The sequence below is a fragment of the Drosophila teissieri genome, chromosome X (assembly GCF_016746235.2).
Source record: "Drosophila teissieri strain GT53w chromosome X, Prin_Dtei_1.1, whole genome shotgun sequence".
Lineage (NCBI taxonomy): Eukaryota > Metazoa > Arthropoda > Insecta > Diptera > Drosophilidae > Drosophila > Drosophila teissieri.
In genome coordinates, this window is record NC_053034.1 from 4,923,351 (window position 1) to 4,950,774 (window position 27,424).

Consider the following 27,424-nt stretch of genomic DNA (forward strand, 5'->3'; position numbering starts at 1 on the left):
GTTCATCTCTAACATCAATAAATCGCCTTAGGGTGACCACATATTTGGTATATTTAGAAGCTTCAATTGGGTATTTGCTGAATTGAATTATTAACCAACAATTTGATAAAACAATGCTCACACCAAAGCTCGACTATAGTATAAACGGGACTCAAGATGGTCTTAAAATGGTATTTTTGTCATATTGTGTGGGATTTTAGAGTGTTTGGTATTATCAATCAATGGCAACGCGGTCACACTGGTCCACTTCTGTGGTATTTTTCCACTTTCACACTAGTTTCTTTCAAGCAAGCAAAACCAACGGAACTTTAATTGCGGTGTGCGGCGAACGAGAAGAGAAACCGAAAAGCAGCCAATTTATTGTTGTGCTTCGATCCTGTTAATTCATCAGTTTTCGATTCTCCGATCGCGCCTACAACTATTTTTTTTGTTTAGTTTAGTGCATCAAGTGCGAGATTACACAGCAAAGCAACAACAAACGAAGCGACTGACCAAAGCGGACGCGCAAAATACAACAAAAAGGAAGGAAGAAAACGAAGTACGCAAAAAGGAGAAAAGAGAAGCACCAGCATTTACAACTACAGCAATATAGAGTGATTACGCATATTTCGTATGTTGTTCTTCTTGATTTTTTGCCGTGTCGAAAGATACTTTCTTTTTATCTCGGTGTATGCAGCCAATTAATTGCCAGAAAGGAATATACACAGAGGTTTTTTGTTTCATAAACAACATTTGTAAAAGCCGCCAAAAGGCGCCGCTGCCGGCGTTGCAGTCGACGTCAAAGAAAGTGGATGTGTGTGTGTGTGTGTGCAAAGCAAGAGGTGAACAAAAAAAAACTAAAGTGAAATTTTTTCTGCTGTTTTTTGCTTTGTTGAATATTTAAATGTAAACTAAATAAAAGGTATTGCGCTTGGCATTTTTGCATTTTTGTGTGTGTGCTTCATTCAGCAAAATAAAGGAAAGGAGAGAACTGCTCAGCAAGCCAGAGCAGAGAGGGAGAGCGAACGAGAGAGAGAAAGGAAAGGAGAAGGGCAGAGAGAGCCTTTTATCAACGGCTATCAGCGGAAATATTTGTTGCCGCACCCCGCTTGACTTTATTCTCTCTCGCTCTCGCTGCTGCTCTCTGCTGCTTTATCGCCCTCTCATTTTGCGGGGTGTGCAAGGTGCAGTCGCCGCCCGCATTTTGCGCGTTGACTCATACACACACACACACACGCACGCACGCACACGCCCCCATCGCCCCTTTCCCTTTTAAACCTCTCTTTATTCCAAATCCCCTTTTCGATCTCGTTTACGCCGCTCTAAATACCGTTTGCCGAATTTTCGGTTGAATTGTGTTGAAATCACAAGTACTGAAAATAATTTAGAATTTTTAATACAAATATCCAAATAACTCATGTTTAATTTACAAATTTCTGTTCTATTCTTCTTTAGCTCAAACATTTTTTCTGACAGTTGGGGTTATTAAGCACATGTTTTTAAAAACAATGAGTTTCGAGTTCCTTCTGAGTCATTTTTGTGGTTTGAAATGCACGAAAATTCGCGGAAACTGTCGTGTTTTAATCTCAGTTATTTTGTGAGATCGGCTTTGATGGCATTCGCTTTGGGGCGTTATTTTTTTTTTTCACAGTGACCCCTTTTTCGCTTGAATCTCTCCTTTCCCACTTTTCATTATCTCCACGAACGTGCCAATTCTCGGGTTCTGCTGCTAATCGGAGAACCACTTTGACATTAGCGTTAGATCATCACGATGATCTCGTTGGTAATCGTTAATCCGCTTCAACTTTATCCGCATCTTCATGTTCATATTTTTTTCAACACGCTAAAGCAAAACAAAAAATGGAAAACTGATAAACTGAAAAACGGAAAAACTGAAAAACGTGACACAGAAAAATTGTTTGAATTCATGTTTTACAGTTTCTAATTAAGCTCAAGTTCAAGATCAATTTGTGTGCCAGCTTGTTTTTAATTGAATAATTTAATTTGTTTCTGACTCACTCTGACGCCCTAATGATTCTTGATTCCCAAACAATTTGTTCTTAACCTGTGTCGCCCCCTTTGCCCAACGTTTGCTAATTACTATTTGTTTGTTTGGTTGCCAAGGGGCGTCAAAAGCTCTCAGCAATAAAACCAAATAGCTGAAATATGCGAAAAAATGCGTTCTGAGTTGAGCTCACCCAAAATAATCAATAACTGCTCTTGACATTTACTGTGTTATTTTCGGTATTTTTAAAAACATTCCAAACGCGTATTTATGGGCTTGGATGGAGTACTATAAAAGTCGAAATATTAACGGAAATTTGTTTGTAGAAAGTTGATTTATAGGTCCAAGCTCACGCGAAATGGTTCCATGCCAGGCTGTAGAAAATGAGCCACGTTTACGTGGACTTTTCGTGTTTCAAGAAACCAAGTCGCTATTAAAACTGTAAACAATATCTCTAGTTAAAGTGTAATATACTACTTTATTAGGAAGATACAGCAGAACGGTTTAATAACCGTTTCAACTCTGACTTCTTCAAATATAAGTCTCTGTCGGGCGAGAATAGATTAACGATAGGAGTAGCATACAAGATAAAAAAAACAGACCCATGATCTACACGATCTTTCGCAGTGACACAGTTTTTTTGTATATATTTTTCTCATCTTTTGTTTGGCATCTCCGGCATTTGCTAACTTGGCCCGAAGGCAGAAGACAGCGCAACTTGGCCAACTTAGCCCAATTTATAGCCATCAAGCTGTGATTTGCTCTAATTTCACTTCTAATGGGAGTTTGTCAAGGGAGACAAATCAGGGAAATGGGTTCTATTTCTAGATTTCTTCTGGGCCAAGTCCATTATGGCTACAATAAAGTTTGTTTTGTACGAATGATAGTGTTGGTCTAATGCAGAAGTAATGCACACTTTCTGAGATTCGCTTTGCAACAAAGCAATAATAATGATTCATAATGGCAAAATAATTCGGTATTTTATGACGAACGTCTTCCAAATACGTTTTTATAGCCCTGATTGTCAATGAATTGTGCATTAAACAAGTGTAATTACTTTGTAATTTTCCAATTAACTGATTAATCGTCGTTCCCGATCTACGATTTCCGTTTGTAAAGCATTTAACATTTGAAGATCGTGTGATCTTGTGAGTTTTTCGAACAAACGATTCTTGCCAAAGTGGCGCAATCACATATCTGTTAGCTGACTTTAGTTTGTTACATCATCGTATCAGCATCTCCAAAGTTCTCTGGCACATTTGCCTTATACAGGTTTTATTTCTGATGGCCAGGTTCTCAAGTGTTCTCCAGTGTTTACCCATGGCTTTTATTGTTGCTCCATCGCATTTGAAGATCTTTTATCAGAGCTGACTATGCCTAGGTTTTAATTATGCTCTCCTCGCTTCAGAAAACACTTCCCACGCATTGTTCGTTTATGTACCTATTTTTTATATACCACTCGGTGTGAATTGAGTTTTTATTTTTTTTGTCTTGTTTTGTGTACACAATAGCGATACCTAGCTATCTCCAAAGGCAGATCAAACTTGCTCGTCCAAATAAAACACTTTGTAAATGAGTCTGAGCCACGCATTTCGCTTGGCAAGTTTTCCTCGACTTGTCGTCCAAAGAAAGTTGTAAAAAATGTACAACAAGTGAACAAGTTTTGCCCAACACTTTCTCAGACTAACAAATACTCTGCAGTTCCGGGGAGGGGTCACTAAAAATGTACATGAGTTCAAAGAGTCAATGCCGCAGAAAGCATTCGAAACGCACAACGCTGAGAAAGTATCTAGAAATAAGCGCTTTCTTATTAATGCTGAATGAATAATAATAATAGTTTAGTTTCAATAGTTTAGTTTCAATATATATAAATGTTTGTATTATGTCCAATACTAAAGGCAATATAGCTCATTATCAAATCTATCTCACAATATATTTGTATTCTGTTGTAAAAATAATGTTTTTTTTTGTTATAAATATTTTGTTACTGTGTAGAAGCGACTTTTAAACTTGACATTGAAAGCGTAGCACGCGACTGCGCAGCGTCGTTGAATTCGGCGATTAAATGCTAAATGCCTGAAATTGAAATAAGTATGTTTTGTGACTCAGCTGGAAAAAATTGCATTCCAGCGCGAGCTTCATGTTTTCGTAATCAATTCGTTTGGGGCGCCATCATACCAAAAGTCGAGTAATAAGCTGGGTTTTACTTCGATGCCTTTGCTGTCATGTTTTCGACATTGTTTTTGTTTCAGTGTGATTCGCCCTAATCGCAAAAGTGCATTGAACTGATCTAACGAAGGAATGGCAGCCATCTCCTCAATGAAACAAGAAAAGTTCACTTGCTGAGATTTCTTTTCTGCTTGATTAATGCACTTTGTGCTCTGGGCTCCATGCTCCGTTGCTGTGCTCTTTCACTCTTGCAACCATCTTAGACCTGCATTTAATGGTGTACAAAAAATAGAATAAAAAGACTGCAACACAAAATTCCCACACAAAGTCAAAGAAGTTGCGATGACAAGTTGAGGAATACAGAGACACAGACGGAGCAAAATGAGACAATAATGTGCGTGGATTTTGCTTCTTTTTTCCGCACATGTGGCGGTTTATTGAACTTAATCTTGTGCGGAAGTTGCACAAAATCACGCCTTTCCACTTTGCAGAATGCAGCACAAAAAGTGCAAATAAATTTAAATAAAATGAGAAGAGCAGCGACTTGAAAGCGCTGCACTTGGTTGCAAATTCCGCCAATGGCGCAGCAAAAAAAATATAAAAAAAGGGCACAAATGTGGCGAATGGGGCAGCAACTTGGCAGAAAATAGGAGGCGTGGCTCAATTAAATCTTCTGTTTTAGTTGGTATTTATATTTTTGGGCTTGGAGCTTGTGAGTTGTGGCCATAAAAGCGTTCCAGTGATTCCCATAAACTTGTAGGATAGTCCTATAAACATTTTCAGCGGTCCATGTGTGCATGAAAAAACGAAATTTTAATTTTTAATTATATAGCAAAAGAGGAACACAAGTTTTTCGGTTTTTTTTTTTGTTTTTAATTATTATTATTATTAGTAATTTAATCGACGGTTTTTTTCTTTCTCTGCACTAACTGTTACTTCGTTAACCACAAAATCGCCTCAAGGTTATAGCCAACAAACCACAACAACACGGGGGCAGTCAACCAACAACAATAACAATAACACCATAACAACGCCAGCAAGGCCCAAAGTAAGCTGAAATCAACAGAAAATAAATGTATTAATTTAACAGTTAGGCTGGAAAATGGAACTAGCAAAACAAAGAAAAAATATATAACCGAGCAAACATGGAACTCTGACACGAATTTCACGAAGCACACGCAACACGCATCCGAAGGATGGAAAACTGTTGGCTAAAAAAGCTTCTAGAAATGGTAGTCGTAGTATCTGACGATACAGACCCATATGATACCCAATATGTAAAATACTTAAGAAACATGGGGAAGAGCCCTAACACCATCCTCGAAAAGTGGAAAATCTTTCAAAAATCACATGGGAGTGGTAGCTGGTAGCCCCCAATCGCTCACCTGATATACATAATGTACGAATATTTACCCCTTCTAGGTGTCATTAGAGCAACCTCCCCACTAATGGTATGGTACGAGTATAATGGAAACGAAGAGGCGAAGGAACTTTGGGCAGTGCTAAAGGCCAGAAACGCGAAGAGGGTGACAAAGAGAAGAACGGAGAGAGCAAAGAAGGCACGAAAGGCCCGTTTTGTGGGAACTGGTAATAGCGGTAAACTCGTAGACTTTCGTGCACTTTAAGCATTAAACTAAACTCTTCGAGTTGCACATGCCACACATCATGCTTGGATAACCACCCACAAAAATGGGAGAAAAAAGTACAGTAAACATTCGATAACGTGCGTTAGAGACGATATTACACCGATAGATTCAAGTCGATTCGATTCTCTCAAGGATTTCGATCGCAGTTGGTTGGCATCTTTGGTTGATCAAATAAAAGAGGAAAAGGATTTCAGTGTGTGTCCGAAATTAGCTACATTATAAGAATTGTAATATCAAAGTCGTCATTTTGAACCTAAAGATAGTAACCGACATACATGTTCAATAGAAGAGGCTTGTCTGTAACAATAAAACTAAAAGCAAACCGTGGCCGAGCACCATGAAAAGGCACGGAAAACTAAACTCAGAAGGAGAAGACGCTGAAAACTGACGTCATTGGCAACCCACCACCAAAGAATAACATAAATGGGGGATAGACGGAAAAACAAAGGAAAAATCAAATCGAAATCGAATGGCAAAACGGGCGAAACCATAATATGAGTAATAAACAAATCGGACGCCCAACGGAGCCGGGAGGTTTAATATATATATATATATATATATACGTATCTCTATTAGAAAATGTGCAGAGAAATGCGAAAAAACTTCATAAATTCGCTCGATCGCAGGCTTCTAGGGTCTGTTCAAAATCACTTGGAACCAAATAAATATCGCCCAAACAGTTCGATTATTCATACTAAATAATTGGTCCGGGGGAAAAGTTCACCTAAAGTGTATCAAATCCAGATAGGTAGTTTATATATTTTGAGAGAAATGCGCAAACATTGTTGCCGATGAAAGTATTGCAGTGTGTGGCACGTTCGTGCGAGAAAAGGTGAAAAGAAATTGTGGATTCAAAATCAAACTTTTTAGCCTTTGATGTACTGAAAGATAAATGCCGTGTTTAGCAAATATTTGATGTGTGCTTTGAAAATATGGATTGGATGTTAACATGAAAAATTCGACGATTTCTCATGTCAAGTTAGAGAGTTGAAACAAAATTCAGAAGGCCACCGTATTTTTAAAACCGCATAAACAAAATCCCTATTAAATAACAAGAACTTAGGGAAGCAATCAAATGGTATATTCAAACTGAATTGGTTTGTGTTAATGTGTTTGAAATGCAAATATTTGACAATGATAAATGAGCTCATAGGTATTTGAAATAATACGCATAACGTGCGTATTTATTTGTAGGATTTTTAAAGAAAATCTCTAGATTTTGATATTTTACCTATTTGGACTAAAGTCATGGCCAACAGTTTCCATTGCAAATTTCCTTTGTAAACAAGTGCTCTAGTTTATTGAAGACTTGATCGACAAACATAATGCAGTCTAAAGAATTCATATTTGATGAACATGAGAGGCAATTTATGTTGACACACCAAATTGAGGCAGCGATATTCCGTTTTTGTTTAAAGTTCAAACCAGAAGTTTGGCTAATTTATGCACAAAGCCGGGTGGTTTTTACGGGGGTGGTGGTGGGTGTACTAGTATAAACAACTAAACACTGACGTCATGGCAAGTGAAACGACTTTGATTGTATTATTTTCACCAATAGGTAACAAATGAAATTTCCGCAAAACGCAGAAATCCGCCACGAAATGTTTGGATATACTCGTATAGTACACACAAGTATACAATTTTGGTACTTTTATTTGCCAATCCGTTCTATTTTTTGCCCGCTTTTAATTAGGGGGAACATCGTTTTAATGCCAGCCATAAAAAACTACAAATTCTATGCTGCTTTGGTTTTCCATTTATTATAACAATTAAATTGGTTTTTACGATATGCGTTTACGCATAATACATTTATTTCACAATCCAAATTCCCAATCGCCACATAATCTAATCAGCAGCAAAACCACCAAAAAATCTTTGTTGATTTCCCGAGACAGCCAAACATTTTTATTTGCTAATGGCAAGTGCACGAAGTTGAGTTTTGAGAACAACAAAGAGCTAATGTAGATCAAGTTGGGGGAAACTATGAGGAAATCATTGAATGTTTTCTCTAGCTTTTAGCGGTTCACCTCATATGTTAACTTCGGATTCTTCAATTGGTTTTCATAACCGGTAACTATTAGCCATGGGAGCCATATCTCGTTTAACTAGACGGTTCACTTCGAGTCAACTTTTTTCGAAGAAAGAAAATTGATTTCAAATCGAACGGCGATATTTCAATTGAATATGGTAAATTCCTAGCAGCATGTGAGCAACTTTATTATTTTTTCTCCTTTGCTGGCTGCAAATCGTTTTGGAATGCCAATTCTTTTTTAGGACCATACAGTTAATGGCCATAATGTTGATTTTAGAAAAAGTGCAGTTCCCGCGTCTATAAGACTTTAAAAATGGGTCTGAAAATAGTATTGGAATCATTGATTATATGTAATTATTTGTATAACAATTCCCTATCTTTTTGGCCACCAATACCGTGGCGTTGTCAAGCTCGCACAACGTTGCGTATGAGTAATATGCAATTAAACAAGTTCGCTGCCGTTATTTCCCAGGTGTTGCTGTTGCTGTTGCTGTTAGCAATTGGCCAACAATCCTCCTTGACAATTCAATTGACTCAGCATGGGTGTGGGAAGTTTTTTCTCCGTTCAATTTTAAGCCTTTTATTTGCGCTCTCTCGAGTAAAAATTGATTGACGTGCAGCTCTAACGTTGATTACTCATACGCAGTGGCGGCCCAACTGGTTGACTGACTGACAATTGTTGGCCGTTGTTTCATTTGGCTGTGGCTGACTTACTTGTTGCCTCCAGATTCATTCGACATCCGCAGCTGCCTGCCCGCTTTCCATTCAATTTTCCACTTTTCCAGCGCCGCGTCAAACTGAATGGCAGCCTAGATAAGCTAAATAAAAGGAAAAGGCGGAAGAAACAGAGCTAAAGGGAATTGGCTCAATTTTTAAATACCCTTTTTCATTTTGGCGATTTAGCTGGCACAGTCATATGGCTAGCTCGTTTATTCTGGGAATTTTAAGATCTTAGTTTTTGCGTTTTGAACCATTAAAAGCCAGCTACTCGTAACTTATCTCAGGTAACAACCATGAAAAATAATTTCAACTCAGTTGCATTTCAGTTAACTCAATGCGGCTTGTGTTTTTCCTCTGCCAAGCATTGTGGTTAGTTTGGTAACTTAAATACTTAGTAACCCTGATACAAATGCGGAATAATAACAACGTTAAGCTGGGGGAAAAAGCAAACTCAAGTGAGAAATCAGTCTGAATGCTTAAACTCTTGAATGGAAATTGGCCAACTGCCAAATGGCCACGTGTGTCTCGATTTCGCTTTGCCTCATTTATGTAGAATATATATTCCCTCAATGCGTCGTATTCAATTCCTCAATTTATTGCAATCGATGACGCAGTGAGCAAATAAAAACGGGGTGGCGATGGAGGGCTGGCGATGGAGTGAATGGTCACAAAAGGCTAATTGCAGGCAGCAACAAAAAGAAAAAATTAAAAAAAAACCAAACAAAACCCAAGCGTCATTTTGGCCCGGTCTGCATTATGCTGCTGTATGTTGGCCTTTATGTTGCCGTTGTTGCCCCGCTTCGCCATGTGTAAATAGTTCAATGAACTTTTCATTTTATGCTTCATTTGCGACTCGAACAAAGCGAAAGAAACAAGCAGAAATGGCGAGGTTTTCAAGTCGAAGATAGGAATACCCTACGCGTAAAAAGCAGGCAACTGAACAATATTACGCCTACAACACAATTTGTATTTAATTTCCTATTTGGATTTCCATTTTTGAGTTGCCATGTTATTAAAGTTTATTCCTTGTTATAAGTGCTTTAATTCAATACGCCAATGCTAGAGCATTGAAAGTGTAAAAAGTACTTTGGCGAATTATTGACGGCTTTTCCTATTGCCTTCGTTTGTTACGTAACCCCGAGAAAAGCTGAAAAGCCGAGGCAAAAACAATCAGCAAACCTGTGAGCCGACTGTTAAGTTGACAGCTGCAATCTCATTCGGGGTAACACAAATACGATCGTGGTTTCTTTTGCCGTTGTCCATTCATAGCTTACCATTTACATAAAACCCATTCGCACCATAAACATTCGTACATACATAGGTGAACTGCACCCGAAAAAGTGGCAAACGACAAGGAGAAATATGCGTATACATATGTATTTCACTGTTTTTGGACCTCTGCTGACTGCCCAAAACAGAAAGCAGCGATTTATTCAATTAGTTATTTATGATGTATTTCCCTCACTCAGCGACACAGAGAGTGAGCGATCCCGCCATCATGAGCAAGAAGCCGACAGCCGGACCGGCGCTCCACAAGGTCATTATGGTGGGCAGTGGCGGCGTGGGAAAGTCCGCCCTCACACTGCAGTTCATGTACGATGAGTTCGTCGAGGACTACGAGCCCACCAAGGCCGATAGCTATAGGAAAAAGGTGAGTGCTTTCCAAGGAACGGAACGTGAACGTGAGCATTTACTACAGCTATCTCTGTTTTGAATCCACCCATAGGTTGTGCTGGATGGCGAGGAAGTACAAATAGATATATTGGATACGGCTGGCCAGGAGGATTATGCCGCCATCAGAGACAACTACTTTCGCAGCGGCGAGGGTTTCCTCTGCGTCTTCTCCATTACAGACGACGAAAGCTTCCAGGCAACCCAGGAATTCAGGTGAGTGTGTCAAGCGGTTCTCTGGGCGCATTTTCTTCCCCCTCTGGCTTTCCCGCATTTTCCACCATTGCCATCGGCCTTTTTTATTTTTTTACATTTTTCTGAGGTCTCTCGAGAGTCTCGCGTTTTGCTGACAAGTGTCGCGGTTTTATTTCGCACACAAGCTTTTCAGTTTTTTCATCTTTCTTTTATTATTCTGTGGTGCTAATTAGTCATACGAGTTGTTCAGTTGGCTCCTCATTTTTTGTGCGATGTGTAATTAATCTTTATTCATTTCTTGGTTTGAAATAACTTGATTGTTTTAGGATTTCACTTGGTAAAGATTGTTTGTATTACTGCGCATTGACAACTAGTTACTATCTCAACCCTCAACGCTCAAACCTAAACCACCCTTTCTTATGCCACAACAGTCACCAAAGTTAATAGTCCTACCTTTAATATGCCATATCATGCGCCTACTTCCGATAATTCTACCTATGAATATGCCACTCCGTTGCCTTAACGCCCACTTAAAGCGCCCTTTTCCATCGACCTAATTGAGTATTCAAACTTGGCAACTTAATATTGCTACTGGTACATAAATATGGCTGAAAAATTGTTATTAGACGTCGGCAGCGACAGGGTGTGACTGGCTTGTCGTATACATATGTACATATGTACATACATATTTATTTGATCCCTACTGTTTATGCGTTCGCCTGTCCACTTCAGTGTGTTTACATAAATATATCTGCTTGACTCGGGCTTCTAAATGGAGTGACACACGTACTGAGTTGAGTCACTCCTATCGAAGTGGCGATAAGTGCGCTTATCTATCCATTAGTGTTGTCAAGGTTTTTATTTCTACATTCGCAAATCTGTGTGGTGTAGAAAGTAAATTAAATGCTACCGCAATTCTTTTCAATACTATATTAACTAAACTTTTGATGTTGTTTATTATTTGCAGAGAACAGATCTTGCGGGTGAAGAATGACGAGAGCATACCGTTCCTGCTGGTGGGCAACAAGTGCGATCTGAATGATAAGCGCAAGGTGCCGCTGAGCGAGTGCCAGCTGAGGGCGCAGCAGTGGGCGGTGCCCTATGTGGAGACCTCGGCTAAAACCCGCGAAAATGTGGACAAGGTGAGTGGTGTAGATCCCGCCGAGATGTGATGTGTTGGTTCTATCACTCCAGAGGAGGAGTGGCCAACCACCCGCTCCACCACAAAACCATCGATTCGATCTGTCCACGAAATAAATGAAAACTCTTTGGAAATTGGCAAGCTAAAATGTTAATCGAACAAACGAAAACTGCACACGGTTTTTTGTGTTTAACTAGTTTTCATACATAGTTTATTTGATGTGATTTGTTTTTCTTTGTTTCACTTACGAACTAAAAGAAAACATCACTGAGCATTCTCAACTTTCTCGCTAGCAAAACACTCAGTTTATAGTGTTGTTTGCTTATCAAGTTGTTTGAGTTTCAATTTATAGAGACTGTGATAAGAAAAATCCACATTCATTCACTGAACAATTTCTGCCAGTTAAAAGGGGACTTAATATTTTTGCTTAATAGGCGATGATTCTGTAGAATGAAATATAATTTAAATACGGATCATAACAAAAATTGATTTCTTCCCTTAAATTTGTTGAAGCCTAGAATCTAGCTTAGAGCATTATTTTTGTAATATGAGAAAGCAGCGTCAAACTCATGGTTTCTTCTATGCCATTTCCTCTCAAATACAATCTATCTTTATAGTTACACACTCGCATTTCTAGCGTTTTATATTATAATGATAAGAGGCGTTGTTCAGATAACATAGACATTGAAAATTCGTTTGACCATTTCTGGTACGCTTTTTAAATATATATAAAAATATAATCAGGAAACAAACCATCAGGGAAAAATAGAATGATAAATTCTTTGTAATGGGAAACTAATGGGACAGGAATATCCTGAGGGCCTTCAGATAAATACTCTTAAATAATATTATTAATACTTATATGTAATGAAATAGGTTTCCAATAATGTTCGCACAACAAACGTTTATAAAGTCAGCAATTGTTATTGAATTACACAATTAAGAATGGCAATACTCGTAGATTTCGGTAGACCAGTATTCTCATTTGAAATGCCTCTTCTAGTTCAACCATACTTTTTGTAGAAAGAAGCAATGATAGCCTTTCTTAGAACATACAATTTGTTACCTGCCTAAGCACAACTACACAGCGAACCACCCACAAATATTCACACAGCTACAACATATAAACGCACTGCCAAATATCGTAGCCCAATTTACCATGCTTTCAACGTTGTTGCCTTTAATCAATTTTTTTTATTTGGTTTAATTTCTTAGTTGAATTGACCTTTGCCAAAAGCTAATAGTTATTTATCTAAAAATGAACTAAGGATGTGTGTGTTTGTGTGTAATTATGTTGGTTCGGTCCTTGATCATCTTAATTTATATAATAATTTGCGAATACTAATTGACTCTGATGCTGACTTTGTATATGACTTTATTCCCAATCCACAATTACAGGTATTTTTTGATTTGATGCGCGAAATAAGATCACGAAAAACCGAAGATTCGAAAGCCACGAGCGGGCGTGCTAAAGATAGATGCAAGAAGCGGAGACTTAAGTGTACCCTACTTTAGGCATTAGGTGCATACAACTATTCCACTATGAAATACGATCTATATTATCTATCCTATATGAATATATGAACACACCTACCTAACCCCCGTAGACACTCTGATTTGTTGCTTTTAACCCCCGCTTAATTGCTTTTGGGCACTTTTTCTTTCCTTTTACTAATAACTTGATATATTTTTTACAAATCCGCTTGTTGAATTTATTGATATGCTTTTGTATCATATTTCGTTTGCGAAAACTACACATGAATCTAACAAACGAGGTATATTTTCTAAAAACACCCGACTTTTAACGAGAAAGTTTCTTTTCAATAAGACTAACTCAGGATATATTTGGATAAGACGGTGGAAAAACATCGATAGTAATGTAAATAGTATTAAATGGTATTGCATTTCTGCAGTATTGGCTAACATTTACTTTTAATAGACTTTATAAAGTACGTTTTGTATAAAGGTATAAACATTTTTTCAGGGTAAAAATCAAAAAAAAAAGACCGCTAGGTTTTTACGCAGGTTTTTCAATGCATCTACTTTTCTATTATACAAAATATGATTGCAGTGAGGACATTTTGCAATTGACATTAACACTTTAAACAAAAATACATACATCTGTACAAACACATACTTGCTTATACAAACACTTTTTTTAAAGGAGATTTTTTTGAAGTCTTCAAAGCATTTCAGTTTGGTTGAATTTGCTGTTGGAATATGCCTGAAATTTTCACTTAGTTTATTGGTTTGGTATTTCTTAAAAATGTTCTTTTAATTATTATTGTAATACTGGAATAAAAAATACCGTTTCCTGCAAACTACAACGGAAACTATAAAATCCATGATTATTTTATTCTCCATTGTGTTCGAAAACTAACTTTATATCGCTTGTGAGAAGCCGGTTCTCTGGTGAATAAAGATAGTTTAAGACACTATTTACACCTGGCTTTTCTATTGATCTTTTCTACTTTGGTTATAGCTACTTTTCAAAATTTCTGTATTAATAGAAAAACGATTTAACCCCACTACCTCAAATAATTATGAGATACACTGCAAAAAAGAAAACACTAATAAATTATTTGTATATGTCTAGGTGTTTTATGATCTAATCAGGGATATTTCATCGCGTAAAAAACAACGTCAGACGGACGTGAAACAGCCGCCGAAGCCCAACTCTCATTGCTGCCAACTGCTGTAGGATGAAGAACAAGAAGCGACAACAACCATACGATGAACAAGAAACAACTGCAGCAGCAACAACTTGGAACACAACAACGGCCACACGTATAACACCAACACAGGATCGAAGATGGATAGCAGAACGATATGTTAATACAAGTTAATTAACTTAGAGAACACCAGAACACACACAAACAGCTACAAATATCAAAATTATTTGCCACACTCACACTCCGAACTCAAACACGTAATCCAAGTTAACTTGCATTGTAATATACATAAATATATGATTTAGGCAACCAATTTTCCCGAAAACATCAAGAGAGAAGCACACAGACAGGCAGCTTACAAATTCTGTCGTTTATTTTTAGTTATTTCTTTTGAATCATCGATGTTTGTGTTGCCCCCGTACAATAAAATGTTAAAACTAAAACCTAAAGCTATAGCTTAAACATATTAAATATAATCAATCTTAGACACCTAAAGAAACCCATAATAATTATGCAATTTAAAACTTGCTACAGATATTTCTCTTGTTTGATTATATATACGCATACATTTTTTTGTAATATTTTAAAGTTTAATAGCAAATGCAAAACCACACAAACCAACAAGAAACCACACAGAAAAGCTTTTTATAAATATATCTAAATATATATTTAAATATATATAAAATAGTTTAAAGTATAAAACACTTCAAATGCTAGCAAAGAAACAACAGAGGAAAAAGGAAACAAAAAATATCTCCAATTATTAATTGTAAACGAAGTGAATCGAAACAAATTTTTAATGCAACTTTTGTAATTTTCTAAACCGAAAGCAAATAAGTAGGGATTTATAAACAACAAAAACAAACGAGAAATGGTAAACTAACGTTTCTGATAAGCTTGGGAGACCTTTTTTTTTTCTTTGCCGTGAAACACATCCAATATATGTATGTATGTTTAGCAATTACTCCCGATTGATTTGCTTCTTTGTTTACTTTTGTAAAACTGCATTCTGTATTGTAATATTTAAGCTATTATTATTATGATAATTATTATTATTAAATATATAAGTTATATATGCAATCAAATGATGGTTGGTTCAAGTTTTGTATGAAGCATATTCCTAGTTTCCCCTGTGAAAATTTGTGTAACACACACAAAAACTCGACCACAGTTAGAGCACTCAACCATTTGTTTCTTTCCTCCTTACAAACACACATGCGAATATCCAAAACAAAATCAAACAGCCGCATTTTTTTTTATAATATATACATGCATGTATATAAATATAAAAATTACAATTACGAGAGTTAAAAATGTCGATTGATGGAGTGTACGTTTAGCTTGACTCAGAAATAAAACGAAAAATATGAAAACCAAACAGGATTATTTTACTGCATTGGGCCTAAAAGTATGCACAGTATCATGGAAATGTACCTTTTAATAAACAGCGAATAGAACAGCAAATGATCTTTGGCCACATGGTTTGTGCATTCGCCGCAACATTTTCCCTGTTAAATAGAACATTTCCGGACAGGAGGCACCAGGCGAACAGAAAACTCAGCAGGTGTCTGCAGAAAATGAAATAAAATAAAACAAAACAGTTAATATTTTCACGATGGCCGCCCTCTGCAACATTAACCAATAAGGAACAAGCTCCAAGGAGCCAAACCGTTACTCAACAACACAATGCAGATCAGAGATGGTCAGTCACATTGTTCTCGTGGTGTTTCACGCGTTTTTCACGAGATTTGCACGATATAATCACGATATAATTAAAATATCCCATGTGGTTGTTGGGAGCGTGACAAAAAATCATTTACACGCTGGCATCTCTATTTTAAGCAAAAAATCGGATCGTTGGCTACCTACTGATATTTTTGTTCGCCTGGTATTTAAAATTGGAAAACTCTTCGATTACTCGGAAATTTCACCGGTCCGGATTTCGTTTTGTCACTCAAATTGGCCAGTTTTTCGTTTCGCACACCAGGCGAGCAAAAATCTCAGCAGGTAGCAGCTGGTAGCACCGAATGAAAGAAAACAGCTGTTATTTTTCATGATGGCAGCCCTTTACGTGTTTCCAGGCTTCTTTTGACCAATAGGAAACAAGCTCTATGGAACGAAACCGTTGCTTTGCGAAGAAAGCACCATCGGCACGAGAAATAAACAGAATTGAATAGACTGTTAGATCATTTTTGCTTTCAAATATCTTTTTATTTTTTTTTTTAATGAATTTTCTCTTTTCTTTACACATTTACATTTATATTATATATATATATCATTCTTCATATATATTCTTTTTTTACGCTTTTTATTTCTTGCTATAATCTAACAATTTTGTTGTTTTTTTGTTTCTTTTTAATTTTGTATGCATTTCTTTTAAAATTAATTTTACAAGTTACATTTACAGCTAAAAAGGTTTTCTCTTGATTTCTTTTTGTTTGAAATTGTTTTATGATTTTTGTTATAATCTTTTCTTGTTTTTGTTGCTGTCTCTATAAATATATATTTTTTTGTAAATTTTTATATTTGTTTTTATTTTGTTGTGTGTAAGAATTAATGATAGTTATGATTTGCAATACTCCCGATTTGATTTTAACTTAAAGAAAGAATTTGTTTAAACATTAATAATTAGTTAAGTTAAACTTAAACTTCTAAAATGAAATCGTTTTGTTGTTTGCTGTTTTCCTTGTTTGATTTTTTGTTTAGTACAAATTACACAAAAAAAATATGTTCAATCATTTGTTACTTGCCTACTTACAAAGGATAATTTAAAAAAATCAGAAAAAACATTTTCAGAGGTTTTTAGTTAATACAACGAAAAAAAAACATAAATTAGATAACATAAAACTTAGTTTTAAAGTTATAGGTTATAATTCAAAATGTTGTGTTCGTATTATTATTTTTATACATTTTTTTTATGATTAGTAACAGAAATCGAGTGACAGACACAGGCATGTAATTCTATATAGTTAATTCAGTTTTCTCTTTCAACTTATGTGACTAAAGCATTTTACATTCAAACACATTTACACATACGTTCCACACACATATATATATATATATCTTTCTAGATTATAGATTTCGATTTTGTATGATTATTTATTTGTTTCTGTTCTTTAATAGAAAACAATCTTGTGTGAAAATAATTTTTGATTTGCTGTCCCTTTGGTGGAAAAAATCTTTCTTAAAAAAAACTAAAATTCCCCCGTGATGACAGATAAAACTTAAGGCTTCACAGTTTCCCAGTTGTTCTTTTTGAAGTATTTACAAAAAATATGGAAAATTTCACGCTATATAACCTGCGCACTCTAGTTCGTGTATACAAATATATAGTTAGATGATATACAATTTCATATTCATGCCCGACGTAAAAAACTTTCAAATATTTAGGGGAGTAGAAAGAGACAGCCTGCTCTTTCCATCTCCGTCTGCCCTTTGTTATTGTTCAAGAGATATCTTTTGCTAATACTTTTATCAATCCACTTTTACTTCCCTAGGTATATATATGTGTAATATATATGCTAAGACATACACATTGAAAAAAATGCTCCAAAATATAACATTCAGTTTTGTGTTACTGCTTTTTGCTAGATTTCTTTTCCTTATCGTGATAATTGTGTTGTCTATTTCTAAACTATTTTCGTTCTTTCTTTACCATTCCTTGTATATAAATATTTTTAAGCTTTTCTTGGTTGTGGGTGTGTTAATTTTGGGAATTTTGCTGTTCTGTGGTTAGTTTGATTCCGTTTCAATGGCAATAAGGCAAAAATGTAAAGTGCAAGGGAAGGTGTGGCTTTACGCAATCACAACATATTATATGATAATGTCTTATATGCGTGTCTTTTCAGAACAAGATCCAAACAAAATTTCTCTAGAAATAAACAAAATTTGGGGAGAAGGGAGTGTGTGGGGGTGTGGCTTATGTTAGCTTATTGCACTATTACACTTTTTCTACGATGTTTTCTTTGCTTGCTACATTAATATCTAATTCAAATGGGTATTACACAGATACAACACTCCGTCGCCAGCGTTTTTATTTAATTTTACATGCTATTGGTTAATGTGTGGTGTGCAAACGCTCACATATTTGACATACAAGCACACTAATTTGATATATTTCTATTGATTTGATTTCTGCTTTGTTGCTTAATGTTTCGCTTTTGAAAGAAGAAGAAAGTATATCCAAGAGAAATTATTTCTGTTTTAGTTTTGGTCAAGAAAGGAGACTTCTATCTGATTTCGTTTTATCATTTTTTCTTTGCCACATGAATTTTGGAAATCCTGCTTTTACATATTTCTAATTTATAATCTTCTTCTTCTTAGTTTTAGGTATGTGTATATATATATATATTTAGAGATATATATATTTATAAAGCGTTACCCATTGGTGGTTTCTGTTTCAACAGCGCATTTGGTTTTGTTTTTTCCTGTTTTACATTTAACTGTGCTATTCTTGGTGTGTTCCTCTTCTTCTCTAGGTTTACTTTAAAGTAGTATAATTAGATATATAGTTTATATAGTATATATGCAGTTGATGGGCCTGTGTGTTGTGGGTTGTTGTGGGGTTATAAGCTGTTGTTGTTGTTGTTGTTGTGGTTGAGTGCCGGTGTCGTTGCTGTTTCGTATTCATATAATTGGTCTTCCCTTGTTGTTGTTGGTTTATTGTTGGTGTTGCTAGCGTTTCTCCCGCGTTTTTGTTGTTGCTTTAAAATTATTCATTAAAAAATAATTTTTCTCTTCATTTTGTTGATTTTCAAAATCGATGCTAAGTGTTGGGCGGAACTGTTTGATAGCTTTTGTTTTTGTTTCTTTTTCATCTTTCTTACAAAATTACAGCTTAATGACTTGGTTTTGTTGTTCGCTGCTGTATTTGTATTCATTTTCAATGTGTGCGAAAGTGTGGAAAATACGCATGTTTTTCATCTGGCTTTAAAAAAGTGTTCTTCCTCTAGTTGTTACTTTCTCATAAGGTGGGAGCTGTTGCACACAATTCAGTTGTTGTTGTTATTTTCGTTATTGTTGTAGTTGTTTGTTTGTGGTTGTTGGGTTACTGTGCCGTTGTCCCAGCACTGAGCATCAGGAAATTGTAATTGCGATCCTTATCGGCCTGATGGAACCCTGCATAAAGTTTACAACCCGTATTAGTACTTATTCAACTTCTTACACATTATACTATTCACTGACTGATAATGCATTTCCAGAAATACTTGTGTGATAGTTGTTTCTTTGTTTGACAAACGTATAAATCCATTCCAGCAATGGAACTATACATAATTATTTGCAAGTGCCAGTCAGTGGATCTTAAGATGGATCGTGCGCATCCCCTTACCATTCGCTGACCCTCCACCAGCTGGCACAGCAGCGGCCACAATGGTGGCACCGCCATTCAAAGCGCTGGCAGCTCCGCCCGCACCGCCATGGAATTTTAGGCCGACACTACGGGCACCCACTAAATGGGCGGTGGCCGTGGGCGTGATAATCTGCTGTAGTTGTTGTTGCGTGGGCGAAGACGAACTGGACGACGAACTGGAAGATGATGATGAGGAGGAGGATGAGGACGATGACGATGAGGACGATGATGAGGAGCCGCCTATGAACGAGGCCGACGACGAGACGCCACTGGACGAGGAGCTGGGCGAAGGCGATGGAGTCGATGGCGTAGGCGAGCCACGTGTGATGGTGGCTCCAGTTGTTCCACCTATTCCCGATGGACTGCCCGCTGGGCTGCCGTTGTGGTGGTGGTGCAGCTGCTGTTGCTGGCCCGCCGTCGGTGAGATTGCCAGTATGTTGCCATTGCTGCCATTGCCGTTTTTAATTGTCATGATGCCCATGGCCGGAGTCAGTGTGGTTGTTGCCCCTCCTGTGTGGTTGCCATTGTGTTTGCTGCTGGCTGCTGCGGTTGCTCCTGCTGGTGTTGCATTAGTTTTGTTTATCACAGTTGTAAGCTGCTGCTGGATAAAAACAATATATGCATTAAAAACATATAGATTGTGGTTTGCGGTGATTCTCTTTTCGAGAATACAAACTGAATGATGCATTAACAAACATGTTCGTTTATGTATTTCGTACGGCATACGAAACAGCCGAACAGTATGACTTAATTCATTAAATGCATTTCACTGGTTCTCAAATCAGTATTCAGTTTACATCCCCATCAGGCGGTGACATATTCATACCCCAGTGGCACAGGCGTTGCCTGCATCAAATAGAATTGTGTTTCCATTGCGACCACTGGCCGCCGTTGGTGGTGCTGGTGTGGCTGTTGTTGCCAGGCAAACTGCTGGAAAAAGAGAGAGAAAGCGCGAGATTAGCGTATGCATGTGGCGAGATTCGAATTTCGAATTGGATTGCAGTTGCAGATTGCATAACCCGAAGGTCGTTCGACCCTCAAGCGCATGCAAAACCTGATCTACATTCGACTGTGTAGCTCGATCTGAGATCCGACATCTGAGATGCAAGCAAATGGATAAAAGAGCTCTTACCTTTGTCGGCCTGTGGAATGCTTTGCTGATCGGTGGGTGGCGTTTCCCTCCTTAGACCCAGTTGCTTCAGTCGCTTCTGCAGCTCAATCTTCTGCTTGGCCAGTTTCTCTACCATCGCCTCCTGCTCGCAATCATACTGAATCAAGTGCTGCAACAGAGGGGGCAACCATTAGTCAATGTCTTCTGCATTCAATCGTGGACACACTTACCTTTACATATTTGTGGGCCGTGTCGAGTATTGTCAAATTGGATGTTTTCTTTCGGTCCTCATCCCCCATGGGCAGCACCTTTTTAAGCAGGTCGTAGCACTCCTTCAGCTGGGCGCGCCGCTCCTTTTCCAGCTTGTTGTGCACCTCACGAGTGCCCGCTCTGAAAGATCTCATAAATTTGATTAGGTTCAAATACAAACTACAAAAAAAATGGCGAACTCACCCATTACTGTTGGAACTGGTGGTGCGCCTGCGCCCGCCGTGTCCCGTGTGATGATGCGCCGATAGCTGAGATCCCGCCGCTGGCGCCGAGGAGGCAATACTCATGGCCACCGCTACTGTTCCCGCACCACCGGCCGAGGATGCCGCAGAATCGACAGAGTCCGTGGGCAAGCCATAGACCACGCCGCCAATGGCACTCCTCATATAGCCGTAGTGCTGCTGAATCTGCAGATGGCTGCCATGTTGCTGATGCTGCGGATGATCCTGCTGATCCCTGGCTGCTGAAACATTGGACAGTGAGTAAGAGCGTGTCCGTGAGTTGCTGGTGTCCACTTTTCTAGTGGCAGCTGGCGGCGGTGTTAGGGAAATTTCCGCCGGTCGCAGACTACGCAATTGCTGCAGTGATTGCTGCTGCTGGCGTTGCCTTTGTAAATTCTGCATTAGCTTTTTGATCGTCGCTTCGGTGTAACCCACGCCCAGGGAATCGGCGGCAAAGCCATTGGGATTCGTGGAATTCGTGGGAGTGGGAGTGCCAACTCCGTTGGCATCTGATACCACTAGAAATTTGGGCGGTATTTCGGCGATGGAGCCCAGTTTGTGCTTGGCAGGATTGCAGGCTGTTGCTGCTGATGCAGCAGCAGATGTCGCTGTTGCGGGTGTTGCACTCGTTGTCGTTGCTGCTGCCGCTGCCAGCAGCATAAAGTCTGAGGAGGCGGGCGGGGAAGTGGTAATTGAGGGGGCGGTGCTTGTGGGGAGGGAGGTGGTGCTTAAGGCGGGTGTGACTGAATTTCCCATCAACTTTGTTAATATAGCTGGTGTTGCTGCTATTCTTGTTGTCGTTCTCCCCGCAGCACTGTGCTGTTGTTGTTGTGGGGGATGGGTACTGTTGTTGTTGATTGAGGAATTATCGTCCTCTATTAATGGCCGAAAAGTAAAGAAGAAATAGAAGAAAAACCAAAATAAAAGACAAATCAAAACAGAGAAAAATGGGGAGAGCGTCATGGGAATATCAATGAAAATGAGTGAAAAACAACTGTGATAGAACTAAAAAATGAAATGAGATGATTACACCCATGCCAAGAAACCATTCCCCTTCCTAATTTGTTAAAGAACGATATGGAACAAAAAATCTGATAATCAACTTTAATAAGAAAAAGAGTAAATATTTGCAATGCCCGGACTAAAACTTTAAACCCAGCTACTCTTAGTTGTAACACATATTTTTTTATATTTTAATGGCGTTCCAATTTGTTAGGCACCAAAACCGCTTGTATATTCAGAAATTTTCAAACTCATTTCAAACTATAGAAATTCTAGGAAAAAGGCATGGACTTGGGCTAAAATCAGAGCACAAAGCGACGGAAAAAAGACAAAAGCGGTGTTTAATGAATGCAAATTAACTCGGGTTAAATACAAAAGACAACAACACTGAGCCAACAGCCAACAATCAACAATCAGGGGGCGATGAAGGTCCTTTGGTGGGTTAATTATATACGATTAAGTGCGGGTGTGTGGGTATATGTATGTTAGTGGGTGTATGTACGTGTGTGTTAGCGATGAATTAGTTACGCATTCGTGGAAAGTTCGATGCAAATTTCCACGAATCAGGTCCAAACACAATAGCAATCTAGTTTATTATGCATTATTAACGTTTGTTGTTGCGCTCTTTTCCTATGTTGGTTGTGGTTTTCTTATTAGGTGGTTGGGTGAAGTGGGCTGAGCCACTAAATTGAAATTAAGGGGATAATACCTTGTGATAACCTTTGAATGTCAGCCCCAGATAAAAAGTATATCCATTTTGCAACATAGTTCGATTTAAAACAAATACAATTTGAACAAGATATGGGGAAAAAGGGTACATTTCCCACCCGTTTAGCGTAGCATACTTTCCAGGTACTTTCCACATAAATGCCAGGCAGATTACGCCCCACTTTTCTCACTCTTTCTCCTTCTCTGTGCAGTTGCGTGTGCTTTCATTTTACTTTGTACTCTGTGCACATGTATTCTCTCTTTTTCTTCCATTTGTTGCCACATTATTTAACACCCACATCACGGTGCCACGTGACGAAAGCGCACGTGGCTGCAGCAACAACATCGGTGGCACCCTTATTAACCCACTGTATCACCACACTCGACCATTTACGTTTACACAGGGAGAAAAATTGCTTGCCTAAGGTCAAATAGGAATCCATTATATTTATATAAAATAAAGATTCATTTCATAACAATAACTGGCACTTATGTTTTAACCATGGTAAGTGGTGCAAGTTTGATATCAATATGCCTACAATCAATATTTTGTTATGTGTACCATAGCCATAATGACGATACATCCACTTCCTTTTGGGTGTTTGAGGTTGCTGCTGTAAGTGCAGCAAACTTTGCAAAGCACTCAATTGTTCCAGCAAGTCGACCGTAAATTGATTTTGCTGCCGTTTCGATGCGGTAATATGTAAGTTGTCGACTGGTTGCGACGACATCGTTTTGCTTGCAGGAAAATCGAGTGGAAACGCAGTTTTCCCGTTCGCTAATCAACGACAACTGAGCTGAGTGGAAAAACATGAAGCAGAGAAGAACAAGTCTGGGGCCAGCAAAATTAAAGCATCAAAATCGAAGAACCGCCGGAAATTTGCATTTACCAGATAATGCAAATCGAATGGAAAACAGAGAACATTGTTTGCATATTACCATGAATACGGAGCTACTGCAAGATAAAGTTTTGTATTTAAGGTCTTTTCTTCGGTCGATTTGAATACCGCACGTTGCATTGCGCTCTTTTCGGCGCAATTAAGAAGTGGCCAACAGCACTCCAATAAATTTTTGGGTTAATCAAGTGATTTATTTATGTATATTGCCTCGAAATTCATTCTTTTACGACCCACTTAATTACAAAGAGTCCCTCTTTGCATACACATATTCCACAATTCCCCAATTCCCCATATTCTAATTCTAATTTTCTAATATTAGAAAAAGTTATAAGAAACAATAAAAAATAGAAATAAAAATAAAACAAAAAAAAAACAAGGAAAAGAAAAACAGAAACCGGAACCAGGAAACGAGGAGCCGCCGAAGAGAGAGGCCAAACAACAGAGGCAGCTGTCTAAATATTACACATGCAACGCCAAAAGACACGACGTACAAAATAATAAAATTTGTAAGTGTAATGAAAACAAAAAACATATAAGCCTTAAAGAAAGGCCGAAAAATATTAAGAAATGAGCACGGAAAAGGCAAACCGAAAACAAAAACAACAATAACACAAAATGCGTACAAAGTTCATTGACTTTGCTTTACACCAAGCAGCCGGAAGAGAGTCTCAGTGGAAGAGAGAGCGACTGAAGAGTAATAAGCTCAAAGAGAGACGGCTCACGTGGAACTCTCTTCTTTTGCGCGGACTTATGACTAAGGCAAAAGAGAGAACCAGCACATGACGTGACCCCAAACAACAACAACAGCAACAAGTACAAGCGTACGTGCGAAAAAATACGAACGAAGCGCATGACAAAAGCGAAAAAAGACAAAGAAAAAAACAGCGCAAAAAAATGTAAAAAAGTAGTCAAGATGAACAACAACAAACTACACACATGTTGACAAAAAAAGCGAAAAACCAAAAACCGAAATGAGCACAGCAAAAGGCAAAAGAAAACAAAATACAGAAATTCAAAACACAGTGGATCTCTTTTGGCACATCAATTATTATTATAACACAATTTCTCCCCTATATTTTTAATTTTCTCCCTAATTCTTTACTTTTCAATTTCATTCCCAATTCCATCTATTTTGTATTCAAAGATATGTAATGTATCTATAAGCTATCATCAATTGAGCAGTTAATATACAATTGAAACTTGGGAATTTGTCTAATTTTATATCTTTAACTCTTTTTGATTTTCAATATTTTCACTGTATTTTTGACGTTGCAAATTTTGTTTCCAATAGTCAAGGCAACAACAACAAAGAAGAGAGAGAAAAACAAAAACGCAGCATGACAATTTAGCACATGCCAATTGGCAGCGAAGCCAGCAGCGACGCTGACGTCGCAGCCAGCAGCGAGCTAAAAATATAACAGTACCTGCTGCTTGCCACGCTTGCAACCTGTGCCAAAATGAGAGCGCAGGAGAGAGAGAAAAAAAGAGCACCGTGTTGTTGCTGTCTTTTGGGGATTTTTATTTAATTTTAACTTTTTTTTTTTGGTACAGTGCACGCCCACGCAAAATGCAGTCGACGTCGCAAACAAGGTCAAAACAAGTTTAAATGCAGCAAAAGGAAATGAAGAAAGAGAGCAGAAACGGTTTCGTTTGGTAAAGGCGACCAAAGTGTCTGGTTCGAAATATGACCAAGTGCTCCTCTGTCTAGTGGGTGTTGTTTCTTTTCAAATAACTCGATATAAATATTAGTTTAAATGCCTATAAGCTTGCATACCATGTATTGTGTGTCTGTATTGTTTTGTATGTAAAATTACTCTGTATCTTTATATGTATGTGTGTACATATGTGTGTGTACAAGTTTATTAGAGGTTATCGCTTGCGATCGACCATTTGGCTACACCTTCCTATTATAATCAATCAAGTTCAAAATTGAGCAACGTTATCTGTGATATTTTTATCACCAATATTTCAAATACTTGCATACTAGCATACACATATATGCAAAGTTTCATTTGCTTAGAGTTAAGAAAGTTACTAAAGCTAGTAGTTAGTTTTATATTTTTGGAAACTTTTGTCGCCTGACGAGATAGCCCAACAACAGTTAACAGTGGAGCTGAGCAGCTGATGGTGTTGCACCAGAAAACATTGTTAGACGATGCTCGCACAGCAGTGGGCAGCAAAGTAGTAACACCTTGCCGTGGCACTCCGAGTTCGGGTGAATGTAATGTTGATGAGTGATGCAAATAGGTTGTTTGAGACTTTTTTTTTGGTAGGTCGAAGTTTTCCAATCCAATTGTTTTCCAATTAGTTTTTAAAATTAAATTTTACGACAAGTTGGCCACCCGAGGGCGCCAATTGTGTGGGGAAAACTTCGACTTGAGTTCTGAGATTCGTGAAGGTTCGGGCTTGTGGGGAAGGATGTTGTGGGTCATAGGTCAAAGTGGAGGGACTTACCCGAGACGTGGGAGCGACCTTCGCTGTGCCCATTGGCCACTCCGGCGGCGGTAAACTCGTAATCGTGGGCAGTGGCGGCGGCGGCGGCTAATTGACTGCGCGGACTGCTGTGACCGTTGCTCAGACCGTTTCCGTTCGCATTGGCGCTAACGTTAGAGTTGGCGCTCGCGTTACCGACGCCGGCGGTACCGTTGCCATTTCCGTTCGTGTACGGTGGCGTTGCAATAATCCCGTTACTGCTGCTATTTCTATTGTGCTGGCTGCTATTGTTGTTGTTGATAATGGAGATGCTCTTGCAGTGGACCGACTGCTGCTGCTGTTGAGGCAGTGCCACACCCACGCCCACGCCCAGGACGCCTCCCGCCTGCTGTTCGAGAAATTGAGCCGCCTGGAGGAGCGCCCCAATGCCCCCGATCGCTGACATAGCATACACAAACTACCGCACTCCTCTTCTGGCACACACACAGACGCACACGGGCACACACGCACGCGACAAGGACGACGAACACGTAGCACAATAAATATATATATGTTGGAGATAAAACACCAATATCGTACACCACAACGAAAAAGGACGACACCGACAGGTACACGAGAGAAAGCGGGATAGCGGGAGCTTTAAGTCGCGACACGTTTACAGTTATTGTTGAAATAGTTGTTGAATCGGTGTTGTGAATTATTCCAGTTCTAGGGTTTTAAACAAATTTTGCTTAAATGATTGTTGAAAGTACTTGAAAGTGGTTTTGGTTACAGATGTTGTTTACAAAGTGGTTGCTGATTGCGATTCCTTGATTTTAACGTTGATGGTTATTGTTGCTTCGAAGTTGGTGAGTTTTTTGCCGCTTTAGATGTTGATTGTTCGGTGGTTCTAGCTTTCTGTTGTTTATGATTTCGGCTTTTTGTTTTATAGTTGATTTGGCTGAAATGATTGAAAAATTCGTAGTTTGTTACTTTTTTCAGAAAACTATGTACTAGTACAATTTATTTCTATTTTATTTTTTAAATTAAGATGCCTATCGATTTCTATACCGCCTAATTGACAGGAAAATTACGCCTATTTCCTGATACTAATATTATTGAGCACATAACGCCGCACACAAAAGGGTCACAAAATCGGGCAATAAATAAGGTTGGCTTATATCTATAGTTGGTAATAAGTTCGAATTGGTCGACTCCAAG

The 27,424-nt window shown here is 38.2% G+C and overlaps 2 protein-coding genes across 12 annotated transcripts in view; one reads left to right on the forward strand and one right to left on the reverse strand.

Annotated features, from left to right (window-relative positions):
- Positions 1-271: 271 nt before the first annotated feature.
- On the forward strand, positions 272-14,679 carry LOC122624472 (ras-related protein Ral-a). Of its 3 annotated transcripts, none has more exons than XM_043804021.1 (6): positions 272-538; positions 10,021-10,202; positions 10,278-10,438; positions 11,385-11,559; positions 12,957-13,080; positions 14,155-14,679. In XM_043804021.1, the coding sequence occupies exons 2-5, from the start codon at positions 10,050-10,052 to the stop codon at positions 13,071-13,073; spliced, it is 606 nt and encodes a 201-aa protein (XP_043659956.1). In that variant the 5' UTR covers positions 272-538; positions 10,021-10,049; the 3' UTR covers positions 13,074-13,080; positions 14,155-14,679. The 3 variants fall into 3 exon arrangements, with proteins under 3 accessions (XP_043659956.1, XP_043659958.1, XP_043659955.1); XM_043804023.1 differs by lacking the exon at positions 272-538 and adding an exon at positions 9,774-9,927; XM_043804020.1 differs by lacking the exons at positions 272-538; positions 12,957-13,080 and having other exon boundaries at positions 10,016-10,202.
- A 3,434-nt stretch (positions 14,680-18,113) lies between these two features.
- Positions 18,114-27,424, reverse strand: part of LOC122623355 (mucin-19) — a 30,845-nt gene continuing 21,534 nt past the window's right edge. For 4 of the 9 annotated variants that reach the window (XM_043802468.1, XM_043802465.1, XM_043802464.1 and 1 more), the window contains 7 exons: positions 26,246-27,164; positions 21,145-22,057; positions 20,922-21,081; positions 20,713-20,860; positions 20,407-20,510; positions 19,560-20,181; positions 18,114-19,348 (listed from right to left, as the gene is read on the reverse strand). In XM_043802468.1, coding sequence (XP_043658403.1) covers positions 19,278-19,348; positions 19,560-20,181; positions 20,407-20,510; positions 20,713-20,860; positions 20,922-21,081; positions 21,145-22,057; positions 26,246-26,669 — 2,442 coding nt within the window. In that variant the 5' untranslated portion in view covers positions 26,670-27,164 and the 3' untranslated portion in view covers positions 18,114-19,277. The remainder of the gene's footprint in view (positions 19,349-19,559; positions 20,182-20,406; positions 20,511-20,712; positions 20,861-20,921; positions 21,082-21,144; positions 22,058-26,245; positions 27,165-27,424) is intronic. The other 5 variants (XM_043802470.1, XM_043802473.1, XM_043802471.1 and 2 more) reach the window with 5 other exon arrangements.